Here is a 16,560-nt window from a genome sequence, read left to right on the forward strand (position 1 = left end):
GGTTCTGTAAACTTACATTAGCTAGCTTTATCAGACAGCAAATGGGATGAATGCATACAGTAAGTACCAGAATATGATTTATTTTCGAGGTCAGTGCCCGCATTAGCTAACCCATGTTGCAGGTTCAACGTCCTGTCAATTACGCTAAACGGACTATGGCTGTAAATATAAATGATGGTTTAAAATAGCTCAAAATTGTTAACTAACTAGTGGTCATGCAAGCTAACGGCATTTCATCATAAAAGACTGCTTTGTTAGCCAGCTAGCTAGCTGTCGTTAGCATTAGCTTTCTGTCTTTAGACAAGCTGGAAAATAACGCTAAAAAAAACCTAATATACTATAACGCAATTAAATGACGCAGTTCCGTCTCTTTTGAAGAAAACGTTTCTGTACAGTCAAGCATTACGTCTACAGAGAAGCTACTGTTATATTTGTCCAGCGAAATCTGACATCCACCATAAGCAAAACAAATTTCCAACACGGATGTGGTGTGGTTGGGAGGAGGACGCTGATTGGCTGACAGGCGCCCCGGTGACGTGATACAGGAAGTTTTTCAGAGCGGAGCCGCTGGACGGTCAGAAGAGCATCCCTTTTTTTGCAGCAGCATCAATCAAGCTAACCTGACACTAAATATGACAAGAGCTGAAGGGCAATTCACTGAACTCATTCAGGTAAAATCTTTTACATTGCTGAGCAGCTTTACCATGTCACGTATGAAGCACACACAAACAGGAGCAGCTGAAGGTAAAGGCTGCAAGCCGGCCTCTCTGTCAGTCTGACTCTGTTGTTGATTTGCATTTGCAGGGCAGGACCATGTGGTGATGAGCAGTATGCCATGCAGAGGAGACACAGCAGCAACACGGATGGCATGCCCTCTGAAAGGTGGGAAGAATAGACCCTCTTCACGGCAGCCATATTGATATAAATAGCAGGGGAATCACAGGTGTTACCAATGATACTAATTAAGGTCCTGTTACATTTAGTGTATCAGAGTCTTTTCCTGTGAGCCTGCATTCCTATTAGCAGCACCTTGACTCTGTTTGACCTGAATGGAATGGACCTTAATTAGTATCATTAGTAACACCTGTGTTTACTCAAATATTTCATGTCAGAATGGTTGCTGTAAAAAGGTCTATATTTCTCACAAGTCTTCATATTGAGGTGGGGACACTATGTGCTTATGGTGTTTCTCATTTATCTCGGAAGTCAGAGCTGAAAATGACATCACACCCGAGTTAACTTTGTTCCAGTACAACAAGTTGGGTAAAACTTTTATGTGCTTAATAACAAAGCATTATGTGGTATTTTGTGCATAACACTGTAGCGACATCCACAGATATAACTGGTGCTCTAGTTGAATTTTCCAACTGGAGGCGTCTGACTTCTTAGTTCAAACGGAATGTACCATTACTACTGACGTGAATGGGGACAGAGCATTGTTTCTGGTAAGATGTGTCCTTGAAAAAATGTAAGGGGCGTATGAAAATCCCAAGATGATTGGTTGGTCTCCAGTTGTCTGGTATCATGAGACAAAGGCTAGATTAGATATAAACTGCTCATTCTAAGGCAACAAAAACACAATTCTCTCTTTAATGTACTAATAAATTACATACTTTATGCTGATTATATTCTAATAAAAAGTACTTATGCATATTATATTCCATTTCTGCCTCATTCTGCCAATAAATCTTTGACAGTGGACCTTTAACCTTTAGTGGACTAACCTCCCTTACATGTACATATACCCAGACATTACAACACAACAATAAAATACTACATAATAAAAGGATATACTATATATGATATGAAAAATAAAGCACAGCTTTTTTTTCCCCACTCAGGAGCCGAAGCCAAACTCTTGGATCAGAGAGCAGCCTGGATGAGGGTGGTGTGTTTGACTGTCTGAAGCCCGACTCGCCTGCTTCACCCCAGCAGATCTTCTCTGGCCTGGTGGGTGTCCCCTCTGGCTCTGTCTCCTCTGCCCAGTTCCAGGCAGCCGGCTTAGTCCTGGGCTCTCCCCCTGAAGTTTTTATCCAGATGACTGCGTCATCCAGAGAAGAGGGGGGCCCCCACCGCACGGAGGGCGGACCCTTTCTCCCTCGGCCACCCCAGCACCACCATCACCACCACCACCACCTTCACCACCATCCCCTGCAGCACAGGACCTCCTCTCTGCTCCAGCAGGCCACCACGGCGGCCGCCTCGGAGAGACACAGCTCCAGGGAGGAGGCCCAGGAGGACCCGTCCACCCCGGCCCCAGCACTGTCTGAGCTGAAGGCAGTAGTCACGTGGCTGCAGAGGGGCTTCCCCTTCATCCTAATTCTGCTGGCTAAAGTCTGCTTTCAGCATAAGTTAGGTACACCAACTTGTTGGATAACAGTGCTGCTGACAGTGTTTAATAGTTCACTACAAAGAATGATTAGCAGCATGTGGTCTGCTTTGTCTGGTTTAATGATGTTGTTACACCTCTTTCCTGCAGGTATTGCTGTGTGTGTGGGGATGGCCTGCACATTCGCCTATGCCAATTCCACATTTAGGCACCAAGTGTCATTACGGGTAAAACGCTACAGCATATTCACTGCTCTCTGAAACAGGGTTTTAAACAATGACAGCATCAGATGTTTTCCAATGTTAGCTCAAACCAGTACTGAGATTGATACAGTCTTGGACCAAATTCAGGCTTAGCTTTTCACACATGCTGTTGTTAAAGGATAAGACTGGTCTAATTTTTTTCTTATCGTCAACAAATCCTTGTCAAAAGCAAGAAGGGCAGCTTGGCATTTGTCTTGCAGCCTCTTATTTTGGGAAGCTCTCACCAATGATCAAAAGCCAGTCTGAATTTTATTGTTGTCTGGTGGCCTCTGGCTTGGTAACTTTCTCCTTATCTCTTATTAGCATCCTTCATCCCTCTTTCTGTGTTCACCTTTTACATTACATTGTCTACTTGCCCAGTCCGCAATTAGCTGTTACGACTGGTGTCTATCAGAAACTCTGAGAGTCAATGACATAGTTGGTGGTTTGTGACTTGGTGTCATAAACAGCAACACTTCTGATGCCATAGTTACATAATGCAAGAACAGACATACGGGGCGCAGAGAGGGAGTGACAAAGCCACCATTCACCCTGTTACAATTCACTGTACCATCAAAATGATTTTGACACTGTTAGTTTAAGGTAGAACAGTTACCTAAAGTTGCTGTAAAAATGCCTCGCAAGTATGGTTATCTTTTTAAGTAAAGGCCAAGTAAGTTTCTAAAACAGCAGGGCACTGTTGTTTTTAGGAAACGTTATTCAAACAGGAGTAAAAAGTGCATTTTATGAGAACTATTTTCAGCTGATACACATTTGGTGAGTTTTTATAGCAGTGGTACAGTATATCTCTGATTGATCGAAAATGAACTACAGTGAAGGACAAATTATGCAGTGAAACTGTGGATTGTTGATTTGTTTTTAATAGTTTTTGAACAACAATTGCACTGGATAGAGGAATAAGATCAGGATTTGGATACAGAGATGATATTTGTTACAGTAGTGGGATGAATTCTTTGTTAGTTTTGTCTTCTCATGGGATTCGTTGACTATAAGAATAAAATATACAGTTATTTAAATGGTTAAGAAAGGTAATAATACTGTACTTGTTCTGTTAATTTGACAGCTGTAATGTTTTACGCAAAATTCAATTTCTGCAATTCAGAATCAGATTGTGTTGACACTATTCTCTGAGTCACTTTGTTTACAACTATATGATAAAACTTTTCACCCTGACACAGGAAGTCTTTCTTCATGTACTCTGATGGTTTTGTGTAAATCGTGAATAAGTCAAAGTCATCATTCTGTGTAAAAGCGTCTCCCGTATTTCGTGCGTCTTGCTTTTCCTCCCTTTATTTGGTCAGTGACTGGCCTGACACTCATCCCTTTATGAGCTGTCTGGTTTGAAAGAGTGTAGGGTTGAGCAAGAAGCAGACAGTGACAACAATCAATCAGCAACTTTTTAAAAATAATAATTGGTATTCAATTACAATGTTAGATGTGTGGAAATGTTTTGTAATGTTGTTAAAATAGCGGTGTGTGTCTCTTTTGTGTTACCAGGAGGAACGTTCTGTATTTGTTGCTCTGTGGATTGTCATGTTCCTTGCAGGGAATATAGTGTACATCTACTACACATTTAGTCATGAGGAGCTGCACAACAGGTAGTGTACGAGCAGGTATTTTTATACTAGCTGTGTGTTTCTTTGCCTGCCATCTTATGTTCTCTTTGTATATTTTGGTTTTTCCATTCATTTTGTGTGGTGTAAGCCATTTTATTTTTTACTTCCATTTCCTTTAGGATTGTTCCCGTTCTTGTCTGGTCTTGTCCTGTGAGTATTTTGTGTTATTTTTTGATTACTTTGTTCTCAGAGAGTTTCCCATATTTTGTTTAACATTTGCCTCGCTGTCGCTTGTCATTCTACCGTCCTGAGTGAAAACACCAGACCTCCCTGTAACAACTCATCTAGATGTTTTCTTTTATTTCCAGCCTCATATTTGCCAAGCCCAACCTCAACAGCTTTGACTTCTTTGATCTGATCTGGGTCGTGGGCATCACCGACTTTGTCCTCAAGTACTTCACCATCGGCCTGAAATGCCTTGTCCTCTTTTTGCCTAAAATTCTCCTGGCCTTCAAATCCAGGGTAAGAAATCCACATTTATTCCAACGACCCTTAGGACATCTACAGAAAATGTGACTTTTATTAACTGACATTGTAGTCTTTTTCATAGGACACACTTACACTTAAATAAAGTGATAACCTGTTACTATGGCTGCAACTAACATCAGTTTTCATTTAGATTAATGCTGAAATGATTCTCAAAATAGTTATCAGTTAATTTTCTTTCCACCAACAAATTGATTTATTGACTTAATTTCGCAGCTCTTATCAGTAACCATGCATGTAATGATCTCAATTTACAATTATAATGGCATTCTAATTCTTATTTGCCATCACTGTGTTTAGTATTGACATGACTGATTGATTAGTCATTTTGGTTTTTAGATTTTTTTCATAATTTTAAATCATAAAGCAAAAATAAAAAAATAGCTGTTCAAGATCCTCTTATGTGAGGATTTGCAGCTGCCTTGTATAGCCAAACTTTCGGAAGATTTGGTGTCAGTTCAACAAGCCAAACTACCATCTCCTATCAAATACACTATGCTTATCTCACTCGGTTTGAATAATTTTAGTTGAGTAATTTTTTTAAAGAAAGAAATCTCAAAATTCTCTAATTCCAGTTTCTTAGATGTCAATATTTTCTGCTTTCTTCGTTATTCTATGACAGTAAACTGAATATCTTTTGGTTGTGGACAAAACAAGACATTTGAGGACATCCTCTTGGGCTATGGGAAACACTGATCAACATTTTGTAGACCATTCAGCTAATTGATTAATCAAGAAAATAATCGATTAAATAATCGACAATGAAAAAAATTTAGTTGCAGCTCTAGTGACTTTATTGATATTTTAAAATAAAGTAATATTTAAACAATTTATATAACAATTATATTGATTCATAATGAATATACTTGCTAATTGCATCTCTAATTATATGCATTTGATGTTTACCCTAACTGCAATAAGTACTTGTAGCTTTTTGCCCAACCAGTTCATGTCAGACTTTTGTGCATATAATCCCCAGACAGAAAAATAAAGTCCAAATGGAGATTTAGTTCAACTTAGGGCTTGGTTTAAAACCTAACTAACCCAAATTTGTTAGTGTCATGTGCCTGTAAAAGCGTCTGTATGTCTCATTAATGCAGGGGAGGATTTGTCCTTTTAACCACACCACTGAGCGTGTAGACAATCTCGTATCACTCATGTAAAAGACATCTAATCTGACTTCCTGTCAAACTGCCATATTCATGCTTCTCCATAACATAGTGTAGACGCTCATTGAGTCACAGGAAGTTCACTGAAACTGAAATTGGGTTAATCATTTTAAAAAATGATCAACAATTTTCTGAACTATGATGAAACGCTCCGCCGAGTGCTGAAAGTGCTAAAGGGTCACAGTGTGAAACTGTTTTGTATTCATAAGGTTTTAAACGGCGCTCCTTAGGTGAGCCTGTGTGTGTGGGTGTCTGTGTGCGTGGTTAGTCTGGCCCGCGGCAACAGAATATGACTGCAAACAGACACACAGACAGAGTTTGATTTTCATACAGGTGCAGCACATATTCCTGGTGTGTGTTTGTGTGTTAGATGTTGGGACGAGGAGGAGGGGTTTACAAAGTATTAGGATTAAATTTTCCACTGATAAACAGACCTACAGGCCTATCAGAACCACGGCAGCCAGCAACTGAGCTCATTTACCCTCAAGGGGGATTGCACGGGTGAGGTCATCCCTCCCTGGAGCTGGACCATTACCTGTACCCTCTACTCACACACACACACACACACACACACACACACACACACACACACACACACACACACACACACACACACACACAAACACATGCAGACAGACACGCTACGCAAACAGACAGAATTCGACAGCTTTGATGAGGCACATGTTGAGTTTTAGGGAATCCCAGATTGTATCATAACTGCCTTCAACTAGTTCATAAAGTCAAAGCAGTATAGTCTAATCTGAAGTCCATGAAGTCACGTAATCAGCCTGTCTGCTTCATTACTGCATCCAGCCACGGATACACTAATGATGCAACATAATCACCGCAGTCAGCGCAAGTCTGCACAAGTGATAGCAGGCACGTATGCATAAGTTCCATGACAGTTTTGTTTTAAAATCTTATAGGGCTCATATCTGCTGAATGTGTATAAATCCTATTAATTGTGGCCAAGTCTTAAGTGTGTCAGTATTTTTTTTATTGTTGTGTAAGAGGTTCTCTGGAGTCTTTTGGCACATGCAGTGGTTCCTAAATTTGGTCTTCCTAATATCGATCTGCGGTTTATTTTTTGCTCTGTTGGTGTTGCTCCACATGTCTGTTTTGTTGGCCTCCAGCAAGATTTAATGTAGAAGACTTTCTGCAGCTGAGGGAAATGGTGCAACAGGAGCATCACTTGACAGAGCAACCCATAATGATTAATTTTTATATTTTAACTAAAATTTCTGGTTTATTCAATGATTCTTTCTAAACTGTCAAAGTGCTCTGAGAGTCCAAGGTGACATTAGGGTTGTTAATCCAAAACACAAATATATTAAAGGCATACTATGCAGGATTTTCACTAAAAAAATGTATAGACTCACTTAAACTTTATCCCTCTAAATCATCACTTATGACCCACAAGAGGTGTGTGGTGATGGCTATATCTGCTTGGACTCTCCCTTATGCCTGTATTTTCTTCTTGTTTCCTATTTTGTTGTGTCCCAGATGCACCTGGGCATCAGCTTTTGGGCAGTGGCAGGTAGCCCCCAGCCAATTAAAGTGTGTGAGCTGTGAGGTTGGAAGTCTAAAAACATATCGACCGACAGTTACATCGCTATGTCTCTTTCCTCTGCTCTCTTTTTGTGAGAGCTGCAGGCAAATATGTATACAAACGTATACAGGCACACACAGGCGGAGCAGAATGAGGGTCATTCTGGCTGCATTCACACAAGCATTCACAGACATGTGTGCCTGCTAATTTATGTTTCAGGACATAAACGCTGCGAAAGAATGAGAAAATAATGTTTTATTTCTCACATTCACTGCTTTGTTCTTGCTAACACCACTCCTTCACTTCATCCACTCTCGAGCTCTCTCAGTCACTGTGGCTTTTTCTCTCTCATTGTTGAGCTGGGTAAGAGGGGAAACAGCAGCTGATAAATCCTGCATGTTTTACTTTGAGATATAAAACAGAAAAAGGGAACATATTGTGTAGCCAGTGACTGTGTGGCACTTGTGTCAGTGACATGATTAATTGTGTAATTAATGTCAGGTTAAATTGCATCTGTTACGTTCCATAAATATTTTTTTTACAAGTACTACTTGGAATTTTTAACTAATTATGAAACAGTGACAATTTAATATAGGACCTACATAAGTTGATGAGACCATCTGAGAGAAGATGAGCTATTTCTATACAGTTCTTCTGCCTGTGCTTTTTCTCAGCCAAAGTTACCGTAAGTTTTACCTTAGCCACTTAAAAGACGCAGGAAGAGATTTTTTTTTAAGATAATTTTATGTTTGGTGTCATTTTCTGGTTATGACAGTAGAAACACTGCTTTTGACCACAGGGGCCTCAAATCTACTAATAATGAAAGTTCCTTGTTGTAGCTTTAACCTTCCTCTAACAAGTTTGCTGCATTCTTACCTTTAACTTGTGTTTGTTTATAGCAAACTTTAATAGACAGTCCATAGAAAAAGATGTGACAGTATTGGCCCCATCAGTTCTGGATAATGCAGCAGAAAAACAAATTGAAGCAGAACATTTTAAAACCAAATATAATCCCCTCTCCACTTACCCCCAAAGTAAACAAATAAAAATATAAGCAGTTTTATAGATTAAAATGTGAAGTTATGTATTTCCATGTGCAACTGTGGAGTGGATAAACAGATCAGACAAAGTAATAAAACCAAGCAGGAAACTACTCAAACAAGGCCTGCAGTGGGGCTTACTCAAACTCTTTGGCTTCCGTCCAAAGTTTAGATTTGACAGTTTTAGCGTGGGCGTGATGGGCACTGTGGGATACGAGGCTGAGGGGACAATAAGGAAGATGAATTAGCCACTGGCAGAGGTCTTCCTCCCCTACCAACCTGGCTGCTTGTGGCTCTTCACCCGCAGTCATCAATCTTTGTCATCTAGCATCCAGGAAGTCATTATGCAAGCTGGGATGCCACAGGGGCCATCGGGGAATCAAGCCTGCCTTCATTTTGGTCGCCTCCGTTTTTGAACGTCCTCAGTTCACTTAATGTGGATTTTTTAGTCAGAAGTTCATTTCTTCTCTGTGATTATTTAGGGGAGGGGAGGTCCTTTTAAAGGCAGCTAGCGAGCCCCCGTAGGGCTGGGTTTAATGTGGGCACTGGGTAGCAGGTGGAAAGAGTCGCTGCCAGTTTCCCTTGCAGTGTGGGGAAATTGCCTGTACTGCTGTGAAACTGCGGAGCTCTGGACAGCAGCCATGTTTGGGCTGGAGGCATGCTGTTTTAAGCTTTTAATACCGCACTGCTCTTGACTAGATAGAAGAGTGCCCCGAAGCTGTTGAGCTCTTTCTGCTTTTTAGACAGTTAGTGAGTGGATCAAAGAAAGAATACATATTGTCTCAATTTACTATTTTTTCCATTGGTTTAAGGTCCATTTTCTTTTGTTGTTTTGTCTTCAAAAACACTGCCAATCAAAATAGCAAAATATTAAGAGGACACACTGACAGTTAAAATTAACTCAAGTTAAGACTCTACGATGCAAAGTGAAAGCCATATATCAACAACATCCAGAAATGCTGCTGACTTCTCTGGGCCCAAACTCATCTGACGGACAGTGGAAAAGTGTGCTGTGGTCTGACGAGTCCACATTTCAAATTGTTTTCAGAAATCATGGACAGTGAGTCGTTTGGGCTAAAGAGGAAAAGGATTCAGATTGTTATAACTGGTAACTTCAAAAGCCAGCATCTGTGATGGTATGGGTGTCTGTTGGTGCCAATGGCATGATGAGCCCCATTAATGGTGTAAGGTACATATAGATTTTGGAGCAACATATGCTGCCATCCAGACAGAGTCGTTTTCAGAGATGTTGCTGCTTATTTCAGACAATGTCAAGACACATTCTGCATGTGTTACAACAGCGTGGCTTTGTAGGAAAAGAGTAAAAGAGTGCGGGTACTAGATTGACCTGCCCGCAGTCCAGACCTGACTCCTCTTGAAAATGTGTGGTGGGTAATGAAGTGCAGAATACAACAACTAAGACCCCAGACAGTCGTATATCAAGCAGGATTAGGGCTTCAGCTTTCAGGACTTCGTTCCCAAACAGTTACTGAGTGTTGTTAAAGGAAAAAGCGATGTTGCAGAGTGGAAAATATGCCCCTATCCCAATGTTTTTGGAACATGTTGCAGGCATCCAAGTGGACTGTATTCAATTGATTATAGGTAGATAAGTATTTGGAAATCATTGTATTATGTTTTAATTTATGTTTTATACAGCATCCCTTTTAAGAATTGTGGTTTGTAGTTTCTAATTTTGTATGTTTGTCCAGGGCAAGTTTTACCTGCTGATCGAGGAGCTGAGCCAGCTGTTTCGGGCCCTGGTGCCTATCCAGCTGTGGTACAAGTACATCATGGGAGAAGACCCCTCCAACAGTTACTTCCTGGGAGCCACACTCATCATCATCTACAGCCTTTGCAAGGTAATCAGGGCCCGGTAGCAAAATATTTAGCAAAGATGAATATTGTTGTTGTACTTTATTTTGTAGATTTCTTATTAGTGCAGATATAGAGTACACTAAATTTTTATTTCTTCACCAGAAGCACTGCAAGCAGGGCTCAAAATAAACTGGTCCAGCAACTGTCCTGAATTCTATTTTCAGTTCTCCAAAACTTTACAATACAGTTTATAGCAATTGTCCCAAATCATTTCTTTTGAAATTGCTGCTCATTAGACCTTTCCTTAAGACAAGTACAATACGTTGTAGCCTACATGGTTACCTACACGACTGACCATTAAATACCGAGCTGATGTGGTCATTTTACCTTATGTGGAAATTTGCGTCAATGTTTATGTAATGTTTGAAGTTTCTCTGTATTGGTATTGTGTCCGAGACACCATAACTTTGTGTTCCACTTTGTGTCCTTGTGACAACGGGACATCCTCAATTTCAAGCACTGATTGAAAGTAGTCATTAATAAAATGTACAAGGGTCTGACAACAGATGGTGCTTGCGGTGTGGCTATAGGAATGGCAGTGTCAGCTGCTCACTCAGTCGGCTGGTCCAACACTGTGGTCCAGACTGAAAATGTGTCGACAGCTATTGAACTGCTTGCCATGGGACTTTGTGTGGGCATTCCTGGTTCCGAGAAGATTAATCGTTGTGACTTTGGTGATCCCCTGATTTTTTTTCCCCTGTAGTTTTAAATAAAATGCTCTGCTGTCTCACATTAAAAAAATAACAAAAGATGTTGTTTGTTGACGTCATGAAGTATTCTGGTATCAAAGGAGTTGTTTTCACTTTTAAAGAAACAGCTGATGAAAGTTTAATTGACATGGCTCAGGCAGAAATCATGTTCATGGACGAAGTCTTATTCACGTTATGTATCCGATGTATCCCGTGTTTTCTGGTAAGTTATGCCAACTAGCCAGCAACAGCTAGCAGGAAATGAACTGTTGCCTTAAATAAATTTCAGAGCTCTCTGCATTTGAATAGTGTTGGAAAGATTTCGGATAATGTAAGTACACAACTCAACTAAATATAGAACACATGTCCAGCATTTTTAGGCATTTTAATGCAGAAATGGTACATATTATGGCCTTTACCACAGCCTCACAGAGCTGCTAATATGGCTGTAGACTCTATCCCTGTCCATGTGTACATAGTAAAAAAAAAAAAGAACTCATTAAAGGGTATCTACAAAGTTAATAGAAGGCCAGCTATCAGTTTTCCGTGAGTACCATTATAAGTACAGCTGGTTATGGTTCTCAAAGAAAAAGTAGTAACCATCCAATTACGCTTTTCACTGGTCATCATTATTCTTCATATAGATTAGAAATAAATTTGCAGCTGGATTTAAAACGCAGTTTGTTATGGGGCATCAAATAAATAGCAATGGTTCTGGAATAAGGATGCATTTTGAAAAGAGAAGTCACATCGGTTGTAGGACCTGTTGAAGGAGAAGAGTGAAAGAGAGAAATCCACAGTTACAGGGCAAAACGGGCGGTTACTCAAAATTTACGTGAGGGAACTTGAAAACAGTTCTGGATAAGTATATTCTTAAAGCTGTGAGTCAGTTTTAGTCTGTCACGAAATCGCATGGGAAGCTGAAATAGTGAAACTGTGTGGAATTGCATTGGAATGATGCAATGATGAATTATTTACAGAAGAAGGTTGTCACTGTCATGTGTTGTGTAATGTATGTTGACAATTATAGTCCAGACTGCTTTTAATACGCCAGTGATTCACTGTATGTAGTTGTCAATGATGAGCTTGTTCAGCTGAATTGGGTGGACACTTTCCTGGGTGTGTTTACTGACGTGCAGCAGGTGTTTTCCAGGATCAGGCCATATTAGCAGTGGGACAGTGTTAGAGCATGCTGATGTGCATGATGTGCATCGGTTGTTGATTCACTCTTGTCATGCTATTGTGTCACATGGGGTCCATCAGTCAGATAAAGTTTAAAGAACCTGGCCTGAGAACAAAAACTTGGATGTTTGAACCTTACGACCTGGAAATAGAAATAAAAAATGTGTAATCAGCAAAAACTGCACAAATTGGCAAGTGCATTTTCTGCAGAGAAAGTGCTACCTTGTTGGTGTTTAGATACATAAATGTTTGCCATTATAAACAGTTCAGTATTAATCTGTCAGTTTGTGGTCAGGGTGTTCCACCACTTTTGACTGCAGTGAAATATCTTAGCAACTACTGGGTGGATTGCCTTAGGATTTTATACAGTCAGTCATCGTCTCCAGATCCACATGACTTTGGTGATCTCCTGACTTTTGCTCAAGTGAAGAATGTGACATTTGTGATTTTGAGCAAAATGTTTCAACAGCCACTGGATGGATTTCTGTGACATTTGGCACAGTTGTTCTTCATGGTCTCCTCAGGATGAACTGTAGTAACTTTTCATCAAGTGCCATCATCAGGTCTAAAATGTCCAGTATTTACCTGCATTCCCATCAGCCTCGGCTGCACTTTATTCTCAGAGCTAATTAGTTAACACTAATGTGATGGCCCATTGACATATCTTAGAAATGGACAGTGTGACAGCTACCAAAAGTGAAGCCAAAGCAACTTGACTGCCTCCTGGTGGTTGGCTGCAGTACAAATGAAAAATCCTGCCCGTCCGTGTTAGCAGAACCTGGAACATGGGCCAAACCAAAACATCAAAGTACATGTCAACTACATTTTTCCCAAAGATGGTCAATTTAAGTTCTCCTTGTCACGATGATGTTTGTTCAAGTGCTAATTTTTCTGATCAGTTTGGTATTAATTAGCTATTTGATGCCATTTGAAGGGGGATTCACACCATGATTGACAGCTGAGCTCTGCTCATGATCGAATTGGCTGAACTTGGGGAACTCAGTACCTTGGCTCCAACCTTGATCACAACTGTGAAGGCTTTAACTCCAAATGACATTAACAGCTCAAGATGTCCGTGCTTGCATTTGGAATATTTTGGCTTCAGTTTTGTACAATGGGAGGAAGTGGAGATGCAGCATCTTTATTTACATTCACTGTAATGCACGTGCTAAACCTGTTAAACATCATGATGGTAGCATTGGCAGCATGATGATGCTAGTTTTTTACTCAAAGCACCACTGTGCCTGAACAGAGCCTCAGAGAGCTGCTACCATGGTTACAGACTTAGTCTTGTTAACAAACATCTAGTTAAGAGTAAAGGACAGTCAGAATCGCTTCACATAGGAAGACTGTAAGCTGTTCTCATAAAGAAAAATAATTGTGCTTCATCTTTATTGTTTTGCAGTCCTTTGACATCTGTGGACGTGTTTCTGCCATACGCAAGGCTTTGGTCATGCTCTGCAGCTCCCAGGTCAGATTCAGACTTCACTCTTTTCATTTATCATGATATGTTCAACTTTGTGTTTTTGCAGCATCAGTTCAAAATAAATAAATAAATAAATAAATAAAAGAGTATAATCCTTTATATTTTACCTTTTTTTTTTTTTTTTTTTTGTCTCTTCCAGAGTTATGGCGTGAGGGCAGGCAGTCAGCAGTGCAGCGAGGCGGGTGATGTCTGTGCTATTTGTCAGGCTGATTTCAGAGACCCTGTAGCCCTCCTGTGTCAGGTAAGGACCCGGTTAGCTTGTTAGAAGCTAGAGGACGCTAGCTAGTTAAAAAATATATATAAATTAGGGATGTACAGTAACATCAGCTTGTCATCTGTGTCTGCTGATAAAGGCTTTAAAATGAAACATTGGTATCAGCCCAAGATAAATATTTCTGCTGATAATGACAGGCGGATAAATTGATACCGTAATTATGTGCATGTATGTCTGATGTGTGGTTTTTTGAAGCGTCTGAAACAGATAGCAAAGTTGCCATTTATAATGATTACTCAGTGTGGGTCATGCAAGGAGCAGCCAAATTACATTCTTTCAACGCTACAAATTTAATTTCTCATCTTAAAAGCTGTCATCCTTATCATTCTGTTGAGATTTTGAAGAAGAAAGATAAACAGGCACCAGTGGAAAAAAAGCAGTAATTTTCTTATTTTGCCAAGTGAATGTATACATGTTGAAAAGCATTGTATTTTATGTCCACATGTGCAAATTCATAACAGCAGTTGGCCAAAATTACTTGGAAAATATCAGAATATCATATTTCAGCAGAAATCTAATACATGAATAAATTGATTAAAAGCATCAGAGAAACTAGGCTGAAAGGCAGTGTTTACTGCCCTCTCTGGGTGAAAGTTTGAAGTCTGGTGAACCTCTGACCTCAGCAAGCAATACTGATGGGTCTGGTTGGGTGTAGTCAGAAGTGTACTGAGCTGCACCTGTAACCGCACCTAACAGTAACGTCATGGTGCACTGACACACCCTGAAGTACATACACTGTCACTGCAGCAGAGTGTGAAGTCAGTCCACTGAAAGTTGTGAAGAAGAACCCCCATTTAAAAAAAAAAAAATCTTCAGCTGTTGTGTTAAACAAATAAAAACAGAATGCAGTAATTTGCAAATCCTTTTCAACTTTTATTCAGTTGAATACAGTACTAAGACAAGATGTTCAAACTGCTAAAATTTATTGTTTTTTCTACATATACAGTCATTCTGAATGTGATGCCTTTAACATATTCACAAGGTTGGGACAGGGGCAACAAAAGACTGGGAAAGTTGTGGAATTATTCTGCTATCTGCTATAATGCTGCTATCCAGACAATAAAAAGTAAAAGTAAAAGAGTTTGAGTACTAGACTGGCCTGTCTGCAGTCCACACCTGTCTTCCACTGAAAGTGTTTGGCGGTTTATGAAGTGCAAAATAAGGTAACAGACACCTTGGACTGTTGAGCAGCTAAAGTCGAATATCAAGCTAGGACAGGGAAGACAATTTTTTGCTTTGAAAACTTCAGCAGTTTCTCTGTGTGATAAAACACAGGGGTGAACATGCTCCTGTTTGTTGGAACATGTTGCAGGCATCAAATTCAGAATGACTGTATATTTATAAAAAAAAACCAATGAAGTTTGTCTGTTTGCACATTAAATATCTTGTCTCTGTACTGTATCCAGTTGAACACATGTTGACAGGTTGTTTGGAATTGGGTTGTGTTTTCAGTTGGTTTTTGGTTGCTTTTAAGTATACATGTGAAAGAGAGAGAGACAAGATGTTTGAGCAGGGTCGATCTTTAACTGCCTCTTATGTTTATTCAATAAAGGCTATAAAGAAAATTAAAAACCTTGTTTATCAGATTATAGAGAGGTATGTTAGTTAGCATTCTCTATGAAAAAGGAAACATGTGCAAGTACTGTACATCATGTTCTTCTGCAGCACGTGTTCTGCGAGGAGTGCCTGTGTCTGTGGTTCGACCGGGAGAGGACATGCCCGCTGTGTCGCTCTACGGTCATTGAGACCCTGCGATGCTGGAAGGACGGCACCACCTCGGCTCACTTCCAGATCTACTGAGCTCTGACAACATGTCATTATGCACGCGGAAAGATGCGATTGTGCCGTAATGCAAGTTAGACAGTGGTGTGTCATGTTTCTCTGTTTGTCTTAGCACACAATAGGCAGGGGACTTCAATTTTGGAGACATTTGAAAAGACCGGAACAGAACATGTGTAAATCACAGTCATCAGTCAGATGTTGCTGATGGTAGAGGCCACATGCACAAACCAAATTATCAACACGGTATCACTTAAGAGAAAACATAAAGCTGGACTATTGACAGTTTTATAATTGCGCTGTTGTCATACAGTTATGGCCACAGTCATGTTTTGTGTACATTTAGATTTAACCACTGTTGTAAACTGTGAACAATGTTTGATTTTACACCAAACAAATTATAAAAGAATGTTAGTGTGCTGATAATGTAAAGTCACAGCATTCACACACTTTTTTTGTATTCTTTATGATTTTGTCATGTCTGTCAATATTGTTTATATTTTGCAATTGATATTTAAACATTTTTTATTTAGTTTTAAGTTGTGCAATATTTATTTGAAAACGGGAACAAAAAGTGTCTCAGATGAGCTTAAGTAGAAAATAAGTACAATCGTTGAGCTGTTTGTAGGTTAAAAAAGTAATGGTGTGGTTATTTAGATGTTGAGTAATGAACGTAAGTTAGTGTGAGACCTTTCATTACCAAGAACGTTAACAGTACATAGTGTAATTGTTAATGGTGCCAGACAGGACGCATAATGATTCGATTTTGTAGATTTGTAATAAGTGTGGTGCATTTCATTGACCAGTGAGAGTTCATGTCTGA

General features: G+C 39.8%; 1 protein-coding gene across 1 annotated transcript; it reads left to right on the forward strand.

Annotated features, from left to right (window-relative positions):
- On the forward strand, nt 1-15,917 carry rnft2 (ring finger protein, transmembrane 2). Its single transcript, XM_084728373.1, has 10 exons — nt 1-671; nt 805-882; nt 1,842-2,356; nt 2,480-2,556; nt 4,090-4,190; nt 4,517-4,670; nt 10,162-10,311; nt 13,604-13,669; nt 13,824-13,925; nt 15,624-15,917. The coding sequence occupies exons 2-10, from the start codon at nt 836-838 to the stop codon at nt 15,756-15,758; spliced, it is 1,347 nt and encodes a 448-aa protein (XP_084584499.1). The 5' UTR covers nt 1-671; nt 805-835; the 3' UTR covers nt 15,759-15,917.
- The last annotated feature ends 643 nt before the right edge of the window (nt 15,918-16,560 follow it).

This window comes from Lutjanus erythropterus, chromosome 10 (genome assembly GCF_056507025.1).
Source record: "Lutjanus erythropterus isolate fLutEry1 chromosome 10, fLutEry1.hap2, whole genome shotgun sequence".
Lineage (NCBI taxonomy): Eukaryota > Metazoa > Chordata > Actinopteri > Lutjaniformes > Lutjanidae > Lutjanus > Lutjanus erythropterus.